The sequence below is a fragment of the Gallus gallus genome, chromosome 4, assembly GCF_016699485.2.
Source record: "Gallus gallus isolate bGalGal1 chromosome 4, bGalGal1.mat.broiler.GRCg7b, whole genome shotgun sequence".
In the NCBI taxonomy this organism is placed as follows: domain Eukaryota; kingdom Metazoa; phylum Chordata; class Aves; order Galliformes; family Phasianidae; genus Gallus; species Gallus gallus.
Window position 1 is genome coordinate 82955948 of NC_052535.1, and position 15269 is coordinate 82971216.

General features: G+C 49.7%; 1 protein-coding gene across 10 annotated transcripts in view; it reads right to left on the reverse strand.

The window, feature by feature from the left end:
• Positions 1-14529, reverse strand: part of FGFR3 (fibroblast growth factor receptor 3) — a 52351-nt gene extending 37822 nt beyond the window's left edge. For 6 of the 10 annotated variants that reach the window (XM_015285883.4, XM_015285882.4, XM_015285881.4 and 3 more), the window contains exon 1: positions 13517-14529. In XM_015285883.4, the coding sequence (XP_015141369.1) occupies positions 13517-13688 (172 nt within the window). In that variant the 5' untranslated portion in view covers positions 13689-14529. Of the gene's footprint in view, positions 1-9334; positions 9409-13516 lie in introns of all 10 variants that reach the window. The other 4 variants (XM_015285877.4, XM_015285876.4, XM_015285884.4 and 1 more) reach the window with 4 other exon arrangements.
• Between the last annotated feature and the right edge of the window lie 740 nt (positions 14530-15269).

A 15269-nucleotide genomic window follows, 5' to 3' on the forward strand; every position in this document is an offset into this window, starting at 1 on the left:
TGAAGCATAAATTCACTTTCGACTCAGAACAATTGGGGTTTGCAGCTTTTCCTGAGGAAAGGAACCTCAGTTCTTGCTTATTTTGACATCTCTGCCCCTCAACAGCCCAGCTGGTCCCCAGCAGATATCTTGATGCCCACTGCATGCACACCTCAGTCCTCCCAGCTGTATTCAGTCCTCCTGACTTCATTCCTCCTGAGCACACTATCCAGAGATTTCAAGGAGTGGCTACTTGAAAAGGAGAACAGTACTGACGTTTTTCAGCTCTTTAAACAGCATTTCAAATTTCAGTTTACACATCTATGGCTAAAAACTGAACAGAATCCAAGTCAGAGACCTCCACAAAGTTGAATGTGCTTCAGTATTTTGCCTAACTGGGACCTCAGAGAATGAGGATTTGCTGTTATTATTATACCTCGTCCAGCTTTCAAACATGACAAATGCAAAAGCAGAGACAGAGGTTACAACACCTATCACCCAAGCATCAGCCCTGGGTCCTAAGCAAACCATCCACACTGTGGGCAAGCAGCAAACCCCTTCCTGCACTTAGGCTGGTGCCCTCCCTGGGGCTGGGGACTACTTGTAGGTGCTATGCCAGAAGCATGAGGGCTGCTGCGGGCAGCGAGGGATGACAGAGCCTGTGGGATGCTCATGGACCCCACACCACTTTGCACAGTGCAGTCACCCCCAGCTCCAGGACGCTTTGTTCCCTTATTTCTTCTCTTCACTTGTGATTTTCCCACTGGGATACCCTCCTACAGCTTCACCTTTTGAAAAATCCCAGTGTTAGGGAGCATCCTTTTCAGCTCCAACTCCTCAAGGGAGCATCCCAAAACTGGGGCACGGCCATTCATCATGCATCTGATAAGCAGACGGCCCTGACCACACTGCCACTCCCAGGGTGGAGGACTCGAGGCTCGACACCTTCAGTGCTCTGAGTAGAATATCCCTCACGTGCTCCTGAAAATCTCAGGGAGGTTTTTCTGTGACATGGACCAAGAGGCTCTCTGGCGGCTTATATTTTCCTCTGTTCAAACTGTATTTGCCATTTTACCTGTGTGTCCTCACACTGGGAGCCGAGGGCTTCTGTGCTGTGTTCCTAGATGAGGAACTACGAGATATGGTTTAGTGGCTTGTGGTAGCAATGGTAATGGGAGGACGGTTGAACTACATGATCTTGTAGGTCCTTTCCAACCTTATGATTCTATGATTTTATGAAGAGCAAGCCCTATTGCCAGAAATGGGACTCAATCTCCCTTTTCTCCCCAGAGTTTGGATACTTCTGGAAGTGAACTGACCTGGTCCCTCCCATAAAAACCTAAGCTGTGATTTAGAAAATTGCCTTTAGGAAACCATATCCGCAAACAGTTTGCCTCAGTCACTTGAAAGGGTCAATTGATCCTTCACCTGTTGCGTATGTTTGCTTCGGTGTGGGGTGGGGGTTCCCCTGGAAAAGCATAAAATAGTTTTTCTAAAAACAGACAGGTAAACTGTTTATTCAGTATTACCACTGCAGTGTCTATGCAACTGTTACCAGTCAGTATTTCTTCCAAAGATCTTAAGGCATGTGCTGCACTTTATTACCTCCCAGGATTGTTTTTAAGTGTATGCATGTGCACTAGAAGGAAAGCAACCTTTTTTCCTAGAGAATATGCAGAATCATGACCAGGGTTAGTTCTCAAGTCATATGCTTTTTTCCTTTCTTTTTTTTTTTTCCCCCAAAAGCAAGAGATTATGGGAGAAAAAAAAATCTCTAGTGTTTAGCTTGGCTATCCCCAACAGCGACTTTGGAAGGGCTTCTCAAATGGAAAAGCAGATGTTGCAAATCTGCCTTATCTACGGAGCAACTGTTGACTCTGTTGTGCAAATCCTAATTTACATCTGCATGAAAGGTTTCAGAGATTAAATGGCATTCAAGGAGGAATATTAGCTTTTCTCCCTCCCTCCAGCCCTCCTTTGAATGGATTTACTACTGGCAATTAGCTTTCTGTTCCACCGGCCAAGTAGAAAACAGGATTCATCGAGACTCTACAGTATCCTCCTTCTAATGGACTGTTTTCTCCAATCACCCAATTCAGATGCCGAGAGTTAGAAGGAGAAATAAATCGTCACAAAGCTAAAATAGTTACAAAAACACTTTAGCCAGGAGGATTTCCCTCTGGCAAAGCCCTAAGGAGTAAAAAAGAGAACGAATCAAAGGGGTCTCCTGGCTACATCCAACAAACATGGGAATGCAAAACCCAGGGAACACAAAGCTTTGGTTGCTGTCCCAAGGACAGCCTTTAGCTTTGAGTTTGCTGGCTTAAAGGAACATACACGGATGGGTATTTTCCTTAAAATTAGGCCAGACTTTCATTAGTTTCTAAAGCAAAGCAAACAGAAAAGAAACAACTACCAATTACAACCCAGGTCTATCCCCACAGTTCTGTGTGCTATTTTTTTTTCTTTTTCCTGAAATAAAACTAATATGACGTGTCCTCCACCAGCCAACCTCACCCAACCACTGTGGCCAAACTCGGTCAATCCTGACCACTTCCTATGCAATGCAGAGTGGTGGGACACTTGTTGCACTCATTCTAGGAGACCACGACCATAGGCCATCCCCTTGGAGCCTGCCTCTCATCCACTCAAGAGTGATGGCCAACTCAGCCTTTGCTTTCAGATGGAGAGTGACAAACTTGTAAAGGAGAAAGGAGGCCAACCAAAACTGTTGGCTGCACAGGGCTGCCAGGCTGTCCTGGCCTGGTGTCAATAGACGGATCCCATCTCAAAATGGTTGGGGTTTTACATTTTTACTCTTCATGCCTGAGGAATTTCAAAAAGCTCATCATTGTACTGAAGAAACCACAACAACCTTGTTCTCAAATCAATGGAGTCCTATGAAAACTGAGGCTCAGACTGGGGCTTCCCAATGGCCAGAGCAAAACTCATCTCCAGCCTGCACTGCAGCAGAACAGGTTTTCAGCAACATGCTGAAATAACCAAAAACCCCCTAGAGCATAGGTCCTGAGCAAACTCATGCTCTGAAAGCATCAACACGCTGTGTTGCTCTCCCATAGGAGGCCAACTAGCTGGGTTTTACAGGTGACATGCAGTAGGCAATCAGCAGCCAGAACTACATTTTACACAGATGAATGGTCCACGAGGCACAAAGAAAGGTCAGAAACTGAATTTTGGGGAATGTTTTTAAGTTTTGTTAAAAAATCACTGAGTTATTTCTCCTGGGCTCCTCCTCTCCAGCCTTATTTCCTTCCTTAAACCCTTCAAAAATGTATCGCTTATGAAGCTCTTGAGCTTGGAGAAAGTCTTCAGCTTTCTGGCTGAATTCTAGCATTTGGTGAATGCTACCCAAAAATTCACCACCTTTTTAGTGCCTCTGCAGATGAGCTTTCTGACACACTCCGTAGTCAACAGGCCCACCAGTTGAGGTTCACCACAGAATAAACTTCTAAGGGACGCAAAGAATTGGAGCCCCGCTACAACTCCCAGCCTGGTCACTCGCAATGAGTCCCTGAAGTGCGCCTGGAGATCACATGGCAGCAGAAAAAATTTGCCATAAAGCCCACCTCAACCTTTCCCCTTCGGTTCACAGCTATGCAGCGACCAAATCCCAGCTCCTCCGTGTTTCCCTTCCACTTCCAATGCGCGCTCCTCTAATCTTCATTTAATGCAGGCAGCTGGCTGTAAATACCCCAGAACAATGACTTTAATCCTAAGGATCCTGAAGCCCCCCTTCCTCCCCGCACCAAAACTGAAGAAAAATGAAAAGAACAGCCTCATGACAGCAAGATGGAGAAACCCAAGCTAGCCATTTGGCCAAAAGAGCAGAATGACACAATGAGCTAAATTTTGCCTGGCCCGCTAATTAAAAACGGAAGCTACCATACTCCTGAGCCAGCGATGGGAGGTGGGGGGAGTTTTCATGCTATTCAAAAACTGGCTTCCAACTGGGACCATATTCACTCCACATTAATTGTCATTCCAACTACGAGTGTCCTAGTTTCAAAATGAAAACTACTCTCCAGCGTAGCTAGTGAAAACCAACACCAGTTTCGAGGCATTAAACAAAATTTATTGATTGCATTTTCCCACCCACTAAAACTTTAATAAGCATTAAACCTCAAACTCCTGGCCCTGTTTCCTCCCTCTACCCTCTCTCTCCATAAAAAGGGTCAGGCCCCTCTATATGGAGATTAGGACTTTATGTTTGGTATTTGTTTATGAGCCTATCAATTGCCTCTATTTCAGGGGGGAAAAAAGCACATCTGAAAAAAACCCCTCTCGTACATGGATTAAGAGAGGGCAAAGGTTTAGGGTAGTTTTGGTGGCTTTTTTTTCCAGCTGATTGTGGGGTTTAGATATATTACGGATCATGTTTACATGAAAAAGTGAACGCTCCCCTTTTTTGTAAGCTTCCCTTGAGTTACATAAAATGGTATATTTCAAAGATCCCTGTTTCTCAGTAATAAGACACAGAACTTCCAGGCTTCTCTGCCGGCTGTTTTCAGCTGTGTAAAAGGGAAAAAAAAAAATAAATGGGGGCCACTCTGTCTGCATACTTAGCAAAGAAAACAAAGGCCAAACATTTGAAATGCAAAGGTCGGTGATTAAGCCCAGAAATCCATATCTAGGCATCAAAATGAATAACCAGATTTTAAGAGTGCTTAAGAGCTTGAAATGCAGAGCTTGATCTGGCTCAGCATCTTTCAAACCCAAGCCTGTTATTTCAATGCCTCAAGCGGGATGGAGGTGCCAGGTACCCAAGTTGCAGGAGCCCAACGCTAATCTCCTGTTCACATAGTCTGAGCCAGTTCAATCTGAAGTCGTGAGCAACAAACCCAGACTTTATTATTTAGAAAGCACGTCTCATTAATACTGCAACGCTTTGTCCCTGTGCTAAACTCAACTCCTACCCTTCAGAGATGGTAAAAACAGTGGGTATCAAAAATTCTTTCATTTCTCTTCTGTGAAGAGGGCTGCCGAAGGGAGTGGAAGGTTTGGAGTTCACTGCTCTGTTAAATCAACCTTACTATATTTTTTCAGCTTGTTTGACTTGCTGTTTCTGTATACATTTGTGTTTTCACCTCTCTGCATTCAAATCCCACGCTAGCGTTTGTTCCGTGCTTCTCACAGGAAACTTGCTCAGCTCTTTATTTGTATTAAGTCTACGGACTTATAGAAAACAGACTTGGAAAACAATCCCTAAATTAGCAGGACTTACCAGCATACATGCATAGGCACACACACACACAGGGCTGCATACCATCCTGCCCAAGCGTGGCGTTTTATCATTTCCAGCAGCAACAGCAGGGCATCGGGTTCAGCAGAACGGGCCTTTTAATGGCCTCGTGCAACCGTATCTATTACAGCAGGTTTTGGACTGCACATCATAAATCAAGGCAGAGTTCAAGGAAGTCATGCATGTCTCAGTTCCCACTCCCTTCAAACAGTTTTAATGCTCCCAAATCACTGTCCTCTATATACCGAGCCATGCTGGGCTCCAGATATGCCAGCAGCAGGTTTGACACCTCCACGTGCAGCTATTTTAATGCTGCTGTAAGGAAGTGCATGCTTTGCAGAGAGTCCTGTGCTGGGGCACGGCCAGTCCTGACTGCCTGTGGGGACCCTCCTGAGGCTCTCTCTGACCCCATCCCCATCCTCCGCAGTCTGACCTTCCCAGCTTTTCTTTTCGTTTCCCCAACAAAAAACATGTCTAAAACCTCCTTCTCTCCGCAAACAAGTGTCCAATGTTCCCTGAGAGACGGATGCAGCAGCAGGGTTGGGCACTGCAATGGGCATGGGGAAGGAGGAAGCCAACAGCTGTTTCTCTTCTGCTGACAAAAATGTGGAAGATAAAAACCAAGGCCAGCAGCCTGGATTGGTCTGAAAGTCAAGCAGAGATGGCAAGCTCCAGGTAGGCTGCCTTGGGTGCAATGGGTGGATGAACCACCATACAGCAACACTTTCATAGACATCAAGTTGGACAACCTCCTCCTGTTTTCACCTATTTCTCCATGTAGACGCATGCACCTATAAGCAGTGAGGCCACAGAGTGCAGTGATCCAAAATCTGGACTCCGGCACCTTTCAGAGGACCAGCAGCTAATTCCAAGTCATATCCTCCTCCCTGCTGTGTGCTACTCCCACAGCTGCTTCTCCTCACCCCAAAATGGCCAGGCACACGCAATGGGTGAAGCCACTCCAGCAAAGACTGCCTCACTTGTCCACACCTCATTTGCTGTGCACTGAGAGCAGGGGAGCAGAGGAGATGAAAATCTCACTTCAAACATTTACACAGGTTTTGAAAGCGCCTGAGAAGCTTTCAGATGCTTTCTGCCAGGACTAACACATTCCACTGAAGCCATTCCCTTACACAGCACGCAGATGCATAGACTCATGGAATCATAGAATCATTAAGATTGGAAAGGGCCTCTAAGATCATCTAGTCCAACTGTCAACCATCCCCCATGCCCACTAACTCATGTCCCTCAGTGCCACATCTCCATCTCTCTTGAACACCTCCAGGGACGGTAACTCCACCACCTCCTTGGGCAGCCTGTTCCAATGCCTCACCGCTCTTTCTGAGTTCAGGTTCCAGACTGATCCTCCCCTGGAACGATTTAACACCATTACCTCTTATCCTAGAAAGCATTTCTGTTGTGTGGGGTCACACAGGAGAAATGATGGCGAGAGAAGTTTCCAGGGGCAAGGTGCCCCCCCCTGAGATAACCAACACTAAATGAAACATGGGGCAACTGTAACATAGTATCTGCAATTAAATTCTATGGTATTTACTGTATTTATACTGTATCCCAGCAGGACTGGCAACTAGGGGCCAGGACAGTAACATGGGTTTACAGGGTATCCAAAAGCCAACATCAGCACACTCCAACAGCGGCTTACGCCTTTGCTTCCAAGGCAGGGAAATCAGCAGCCTGGAAAGCCTGAAACTTATTTTTATGCCTGATTACAGATCTTGAGCGCTCAACACTGAGCACTCAACCATTACACTGCTGACACTGATGCCTTTGGGCTGACCAGGAAGGAACGCTTCATGCTCGATCATCGCTCACTCCATTCACAAGGAGGTGGGTGATGGATGTGGGGACATTTCAGGAGGGGATGCAGAGAAGACACCATCTGCTGGTTCTTATTTTTCCTTTTGCCCTCCTTTCTGTAATTTATCAGTTTGCAAAGTGGGAGGCCGAGTTTCCTCACAGCCTGCTCTTCCTCCAGCCTTAGGAAGAAGGAGGCTGCAAGGAGCAAGGAAGGTGATGGCCAAGGATCTCTGGGCTCCCAGCCCTGCGGTTCCACTCGCCAGGCGCCCAACCCACCGCGCTGCATATAAAGAGGCTTTCTGAGTTTTCCCTGGAAAAACAACCAAAAAAAGCCACATGCTTTCATGCAAAGCTGTGGGAGCATGCGTAACACGCTGGCTGTAAAATGAATGCATTTTTTATTTGATTTTGCAAGCGTTCCCTACCGTTCCAACTGCATTCATTTGCAGCTCGTGTCTTACACGGTAAATACCAGCGAAGTTATGCACCTCCATTTACCGCCCGCCCCACTCCTGCATGAATCCTCAGCCTATTAGCATAACTATTTAAACCGGACATGTTTTCTTCAACATTCCCCCTCTTTCATAAACTGCCAAGTGACAGTTGTTTACTGTCAACATGCCCGGGTACTCCAAGACAGGGAGAAATATGCCCTTTCAAAAGGCGGACCTATGGGCTAGCAAAGGAAGATGAGAATCTGGCGTTTTCCTCTTCTCCCTCCCCAGAAATGCTTTATTCGTAGGGATGCGCATGATAAAGATCAGCAGAGATGGTTCTGTGCTTAATTCCGATCATTCTTTTAATTAAAGACGGGCTCACGCAGGGTTTATCTTGGGTGGCACATGTGAGTTGTCAGCGCACACCAAACTCCTTAATCTTCCCATTGCAACTGCTTTCCCTCCTCATCTTTAGCTCCGATACCCCAAGCACACACTGGGGAAGCAGCATGCTTGTCTTGCCCAGATCCTGCTATTGGCCAGCAGTAAAATTCTCGCCCTGAGGATCTATACAGAGAAGTTAAAAAATTTAGGGGAAAAAAAACCCACAATCACGTCAAGACCTACAGTCTCCCAGTAAGCTGCTGAGATATTTTGCTGGGAGGGAATTTCTTGCTCTTGAGTTTTGCACATGAAAGAGGGTGGAATAGGAGGAAAAGAAACACCCAACAATAATCCTCTGAGAAAAGTGGTTTTCCATGCCTGCACAAAGCAATAGGGGAGCTCCTAGTGGGTTTACTGCTGAATGCCACTGCTTTACCATAAATGTCACTGGCTCCTGCTCTCCTGCAGACCCACAGGATGACATCAGGTCACTGTGATGCCCCCCACTGGCATCCAGGATGGACCTGGAGACAAAAGCAAGCCTCACTTGGTATACAGTGAAGGTGGGATGCAGACAGCCCCAGCCAGGTAGAGCCAGGCACATCCCCACCACTTGAGTTTCCTCATTTGGGTCATTAGAAAACTTCCCAAACAATCTCTATTTTGGCTCAACAGTTGCTCCCGCCACAATCTGTGAAGGGCTCTAGCCTGCTCCCTTGGCAATTTCTGCTTGGGGTTAAATAGGCACGAGATGAGGACCTTGGTATGACTTTTACATGACGACAGGCAGCAGCAGGCAGCAAAACTTCCAAAAAAGCTGCCCCTGAAGGGTCTTCGTAAACTCTGCCAAGCATCCAAATAAAATCAAAACTCCAATTCTAGAGAGATTTTCAGCCCTTGGATAGGGAGAGCATGGAGTCAGTAGGAGTTGATCTCAGCATCTAGATCCAGAAGCATCTTCTGTATCTCCTTGCCCCCAAATAACAGCCTCCATGGATGCATATCTGGCTTTTCCCAAGGAAAATGGCCCCCAAAAAGCAATAAAAATAAAAACACACTGCGATGTACCAAAATGTGTTACACAACTCTTAGGACTGGGTGCAGGCACTCATTGTGGGGCAGCGCAACAAAGCTTTGCAGCCACAGAGAGCAGCCCCAGCCTGCGTCCTTCCCTCACCCGCAGCCTTGGAAGCCTCTGCTTCTGAGTCATTAATACGTTTAACCCCTCGCAACCTGCGGAGATGGCACGGCCCCAAACTCTCACAGATGCTGAACGTGTAAGCACATGGTAATTGTTTTGCATACGGCTCTGCGTGATAAAGAAACTCCGAGGCGCTTCCAAGTTTTAATAGAACCTTTTTATTCTATCAAGTCTTTATCTTCCCCCCTCCCGTGGCTTTGGGAAAGCAATGCCAGCTCACTAAAGCTGACTCCCCCTCCGCTACAAATACCACACCTTTTTTAGATGAATACATCTGAAACTGAAGCAGTTACTGGAGAAGTGTTTTCTCGCTTTGCTGCACCGCGTTTCTTAAAAAAGAAAGAAAGAAAGAAAAAAAAGCCTTGCTAAGTTGTGTAACCTGAGTGTCACAGCAGAAAAAAAATAACCTCCCCGTCCACCTGGGCATGGCAACTCCCCCTTATCAGGGCAATACGGGGCAGGTTTACGTCTCATTACCTTTCCCATTTTAACTACCAAGTTTACCAAAGGTTTTACTCCGCTGCTATCGCACGGTTTTTGTTTGCTTTTGATATTATGGAAACTTCCTGGTCATTCGAGCCAAGGAGCCAATACTTCAGGGGAAAGCACATCGCACATTGGGATCACAGAGCCGTCACGGCAGGAATAAAAGCCTTTCTCCACTCGTCCAGGGCTCTACATCCTATCTCCGCCACTCGGCAACCTGAGCTGTGAGCTATCAGGAATGGGGCACCAGGGCCAGCAGCTCCAATTCGAAGAAAAAGCACCATTTTTTCACCAGATCACCAGATAAACGGCCCCAAGAGTGGCCAACAGTAAGCTGATAAGCTACGGAGGAGGCCCAGGAGGAAAAGGCAATGAAAGACCTCATGTGTGGCTTCAGACGTGGTTCAGCCAGCGGTTTGCTCAGGGACTTCTCCTCTGCTGTGGGACTTCTCCCCTGGAGGGTGCTGAGTCAGCAGGCTGCTTCAAAAAGCCGACAAAACGGCATGCAGAGCCAGACCGACTGACTGGCAGGGCATGGGGAAAGTTACGAGCATGCAGCACGCTGGGAAAAAGGGAAGTCCTCTCAGGTGGGGAAAGGAAATAAAAATGGAGTGGGTTTCATTGACACCCCGGCTCAGCCCTGCTGGGAAAAAGTCACCAAACTAAAAGGGGATTTCACTGTATCCTTAATAGAGCTGCCATAAACACGTAGCATTCCTGATCAGTATCCACATATACTACAAAGCGTCAAAGACACTGAGGATGATGCGGCCACATCTCCTGCTCCTTTGAAGCCCCGGCACGCACTGGCTCCTGCCCACTCAAACGTCCCCCAGTTGGCCATCTCAGTTCACTAAAGAAGAAAAGATTTGTTTCGCGGAGTTACAGATGGGAAAAAGACCTCTCAAAGCTTCACACATTTCAGCTTTGTCCAGGCAGAAGGACCGGATGGGATCAGTAGTGGGGCAGTGGGTGCTGCAACCCAGAGCCCAAAACCCATTCTGGGGTTGCTGGACAGGGACACTTCCCAACAGCACCGATGTGTTTGGGAGAGTCATGAAAGTGAACGTGCTGGTCAGAGTGGCTTAGTTTAATTGCAGGACTTAATTAGCAGATCAGCACTTCGCTACACAGTCTTCAGATTCACTTTCATCACGTTCCCAGTGGCTGTTCATAAAGTCTTAATTAAAAGGAAAAAAACCCTTGGATTTAATTGGAGTGACCCCTGTCAATACGCGGTGCTATACAGCTGCTGTCAGGTGCCGTAATGAGTCAGTTCCTGCACCATAGGCTCTCTGGTTCTCTATTTGCTAGGTAAGGGAAGACCAAAAAAAGCCATATTTCACCACCTTTTCCTCTGTCCTCTTATTTCATTCCTCAATGAAATATGGTAGACTCAACATAAAGGACTGCATTACCTTTTTCTGCAGCTATTCTTAGAGAACAAATGGATCAACTCTTTATCTCAGCACCGTATCACTCACAGCACTGAATCTGAAGGATTTCAGGTCTCGGGCACAAGATTGGGAGCACCACCCATTTACAAAGGGCCCTTTATGGAGGGTTTCAGAACACCTTCCTGAAGGGAACCATTCCGGTGCCGTGTGGCACTCACTCAGCACAGGGGCAATTTAGGGTGAACTTTGGAACACCTGGGTACACAAAGCCCAGCAGAGCAGCCTGAACCTCCGCCATCGGTTGCACAAAGCCAATCAGCCCCAATCAGTGCATCCCCAGTCATTTCCAAGTGGGAAAGTCACCAGTGCCCCTGTGTGCCTCCGCTGGGCTGGAACCTGAATTCACACATCCTGCTCGGTGACAACGTGACCACAGCCAGAGGACCATCAAGTCCTGGCTCCTAACAGAGCTCAGCTTTCTGCACAAACCTCAGAGTTCAACGCGCACACACAGCTCCATAGCACCGGTACCAGGAATCCCAGAAATTCCCTTTTTTTTTCCTGTATACAGTTCTGGGAGATGGGATGGGTATCACAAGTTTTGCAAAGTGAAACGCTGCCGTTGGTCAGCCCTGCTCTCAGAGCAAGCAGCGTCACTTGACATGCACAAATCGTACCCAGTAATATCTTTATCTGAATACTAATGCAAATCGGACGGGCTTTTTTATAGGGATGTCTATTCTGTGACTGCTGAATAGAGTGACCGCATGCTCAGGGCTGCAAAGGAGTTCACTGACCTCCCTAATCATCTCTGCCATAGCCTCTGAATGACACACACATTCACTCCTGCCTTGCCTCTCCGCTTTCATTCATAAAAAAAAAAAAAAAAGAGAAAAAACACAACGGGGAGGGGGGGAAATTTTGACATTGTTCTTCCTGCGGCAGCCTCGAGAAAGGGAGAGGGGAGAAACTCAGCCCAGATGAGGCCCCTGGTGTTTTGAGTTGAGCTTCTATTCAGCAACAGCCCCGCCATCTGCCTCCTTCCTGCCAGCAGCCCAACACCTCCCCGCGGAGATGTTAAAACCTGCACCCCTCCACCTCCGCCAGCAGCGCGCGTCCGTATTAGCAAACACACACATACCTCCAGAACGCCTCCCCTCAATGTGTGTTTTATGGAGCTGGGGACAGGCACAAAGCAGTAGCTGTTACAGCCTTCACAGCCCCGTGTGGAGAATTAGATCACTGGGGAAAAATCCTTCCAAGCCCCTTTATGGAAAATAAGGCCTTAGACTGTAAATGCAAAGCCCGGCGAACAACAACCCTCAGTAATGAGCCAACACCCCATGGCCCATTTGACCAGGAGAAAGAATTTGCTTTTTACCATTCCATTCAAAGGCTGAAAAGCAAAATGTGTTTTTGCCCGGCTCGGAGGGTTTATGTTCTTTACAGTTGCTTTTGAACAACCTTTTCCCCTCCAGCAGATGCTGCGGGCTGGGCAATGCCAGGTTTCCCATATCCCCATGCACGTGGCCGGTGTCACCCTCGGGGACATCACTTGGATGGCCCATGGGGAACAGAGCCCAGAGAGCTCAGAGCCTCATCCCACTCCCTGGGGTTGACGGTGACACCCACATGGCCACTGTCAGGTTGCTACTGACACCCATATGGTCACCGACAGCAGCGACGGAGCCTCATCCCGACAATTTCCAACTCAATCTCCAGCCCTATGATTTCCACTAGAAGTCCCAAAGCAGTGACATCCTTCCAGGTTAACCCCTCCAAACTGTCCCCCAAATGACAGCACAGAGGCTGACACACGCTCCCCACCCCTTCGCTTCCACCCGGACGCCCACCTTGACGTGTTTGCTGCCGTGTCTGACCCGTAAATCAATTCTTTTGGCTGTGAAAAATGAGCCAAACGAGTTACACTCAGAATCTGGGGTTTTATTAGGACTTTCTCGAAAACAAAACCAACCCCCGGCGTGATTTATGGCTTTAACCAAAAGGAGTATGAAAGTAATGCCCCCACCCCCGGCCTCCGCGAAGCCCATTTATTCCCCTGTCACTTTTTTGGCAACGGGGGCTCCGAAACCCAATGGTGAACAATGGAAACTTTCTGCCGGGTACACGCAACCCCGGAGCCGGGGGGCTGCGAGGGGGCTTCGAAAAACAAACAGGGGCTCAGGGAGCAGCTGAGGCGGATCAGGGAGAAGTTGCAAACCCACCCGAAGAGATTTTTTCCTTAAAGCAGCTTTTGTCCGGCTTTGCCTCGAGAGGAGGTGTTTAGCGGCTCCTTCCCCAGCGCCTCGTCCCTAAGTCAATGAGTTGCGACTGTCGCTGAGTAAGGAGCACCCGCCGCCTCAAGCGCAGCGAAGAACCGGAGCCACAAATCCCCGAAGGGCGCTCAGCACCGCGAGAGCCTTTGCAGCAACTGCTCAAAAACCATCTTCCCTCCCTCCAGAGCCCCACCGCCACCACGCACGATCCCGCCGCGTTCATTCATAACTCCCGCTCCGGCCGTTCCCATCCGCCCCGCGATCGCTGCCCTCCTTACCTGCCGCCTGCCCGCCGCTCCGCTCCGCTCCGCGCCGCCGCGCCGCCGGCAGCGCTCCGACGGCCGCCGCCAGGCACAGGCACCAGACGGAGCCCCAGGCCGCCCGCATCCCTCCGGCGCGGCTCCGGGGCAGCGAGGCCGCCGCCGCCGCACCGCCGCCCGCCTCAGACATCCCCCGGCCGCATGCTGCCGCCGCTCAGCGCTCCGCTCCGCTGCTGCGCTGCCGGGAGAGGGAGAGAGGAGCTGAAGGCGGGAGGAGCTCCGCACGGTCCTCCCGGGGTTGGAGTGATGGGGGGGGGGGGGGAGGGAGAGAGGGGAAATGGGGATAAAAAAGGGAATGGGGGTAAGATGGGGATAAACGGGGAAAGAAGAGATGAAAAGGGGAAATTGGGGTAAAAGAGGGTAATGGGGGTAAAAGAGGGTAATGGGGGTAGAAGGGGGAAATGGGGATTAGAAAAAAAGGGAGAATAGTGACGAAAAGAGGGGGAAAAGTGATAAAAAAAAGGAAAAAAGTGATAAAAAGGGAGAATGGGGATCGGAGGGGGGAAATGGAGATAGAAGGGGGAAACGGGGATATGAAGGGGGAAACGGGGATATGAAGGGGGAAGCGGGGATATGAAGGGGGAAATGGGGATGTGAAGGAGAAACTGTGATTAAAAATGAGACAGTAAGTGATAGAAGAGGAAAGTAAGTGATAAATGGTGAAAATAAGTGACAAAGGGGGAAAATAAGTGATGAAAGGGGGAAACAGCACTTCAAAAGTAATACTAGAAAACTAGTAATAGAACAAAAATAGTAACAGAAGAAAAACAGTAGTAAGCGGGGGAAAAAAAAAAAAGTATTAAAATGGGGAAAAAGTAGCGATTAAAAAGTAGGAGATCCAAGAAGCGCCCGGGGAGGCTCTGAGCGCGGCGGGGCCCTCCCTACCTGCGCAAGCCCCGCGGCCGCCCGCGCACCGCGCATGGAGGAGCCGCCGCCTCCCGCCCGCCGCCGCGGCGCTCCAACGTCTGCCCGCGGCGGCTCCGGAGCGGAGCGGGGCGGCCGCGCTGTCCCCGCCCGCCGGGCCGAGCCGCCCGCCCCGCCCCGCCCCGCCCCGCTGCCGCCGCGGGGGGCCGCGCCCGCCGCCCGCTCCGCTCCGCGCCCGCCCCAGCGGGGGCCCGAGGGGGGAGGTGGGAGCGGGGAGGGGGAGCTGCCGCTTTGTGTCCGGGGGTGAAGCGAAGCGAACGGCCGTGGGTTGGCTGCGGGACCCGCGGCAGTTCTGTGCCGGGACACACGTCCGCACGTCGGTTTTGTTTTGTGGCCCTGTAACGGCAAGGGTGTGCTTTCCGAAGGGAGGCGGGGGGATAGAGCTGGAGAGGGGTCTGTGGGTCGGGGCAATCCGGGAGGGCAGCGCTCGAGCGCAGCGTGGTGAAAGGGAACTCTCCCACTGTGCCCCAAAGTGAAGCCGCCAGCGCTGCTTCACCCACCAGGGACCCGGAGTTCGTTACCGACGGGAGGGATCGCGGTGTGCTCGGGCTCTGCGCTGTGGCAGAATCTCATTCAGCGTCACCGGTGTGCGAACAGCTCCCATGGGGGGTGGGGGGGTGGTTTTGTGGGCATCTCCCGCATCACCGGAGCCGCCCCACCTGAGGGATGCGCACGGCTCATCGCCTCCACGCAGGGAGAAATCACAGCGCTGCCCTAATCCCCTGACGCAGCAGCGCGCTCACCAAAAATAGATGCAAATATCAGAGCTGGGAACTCTTGGCATCGG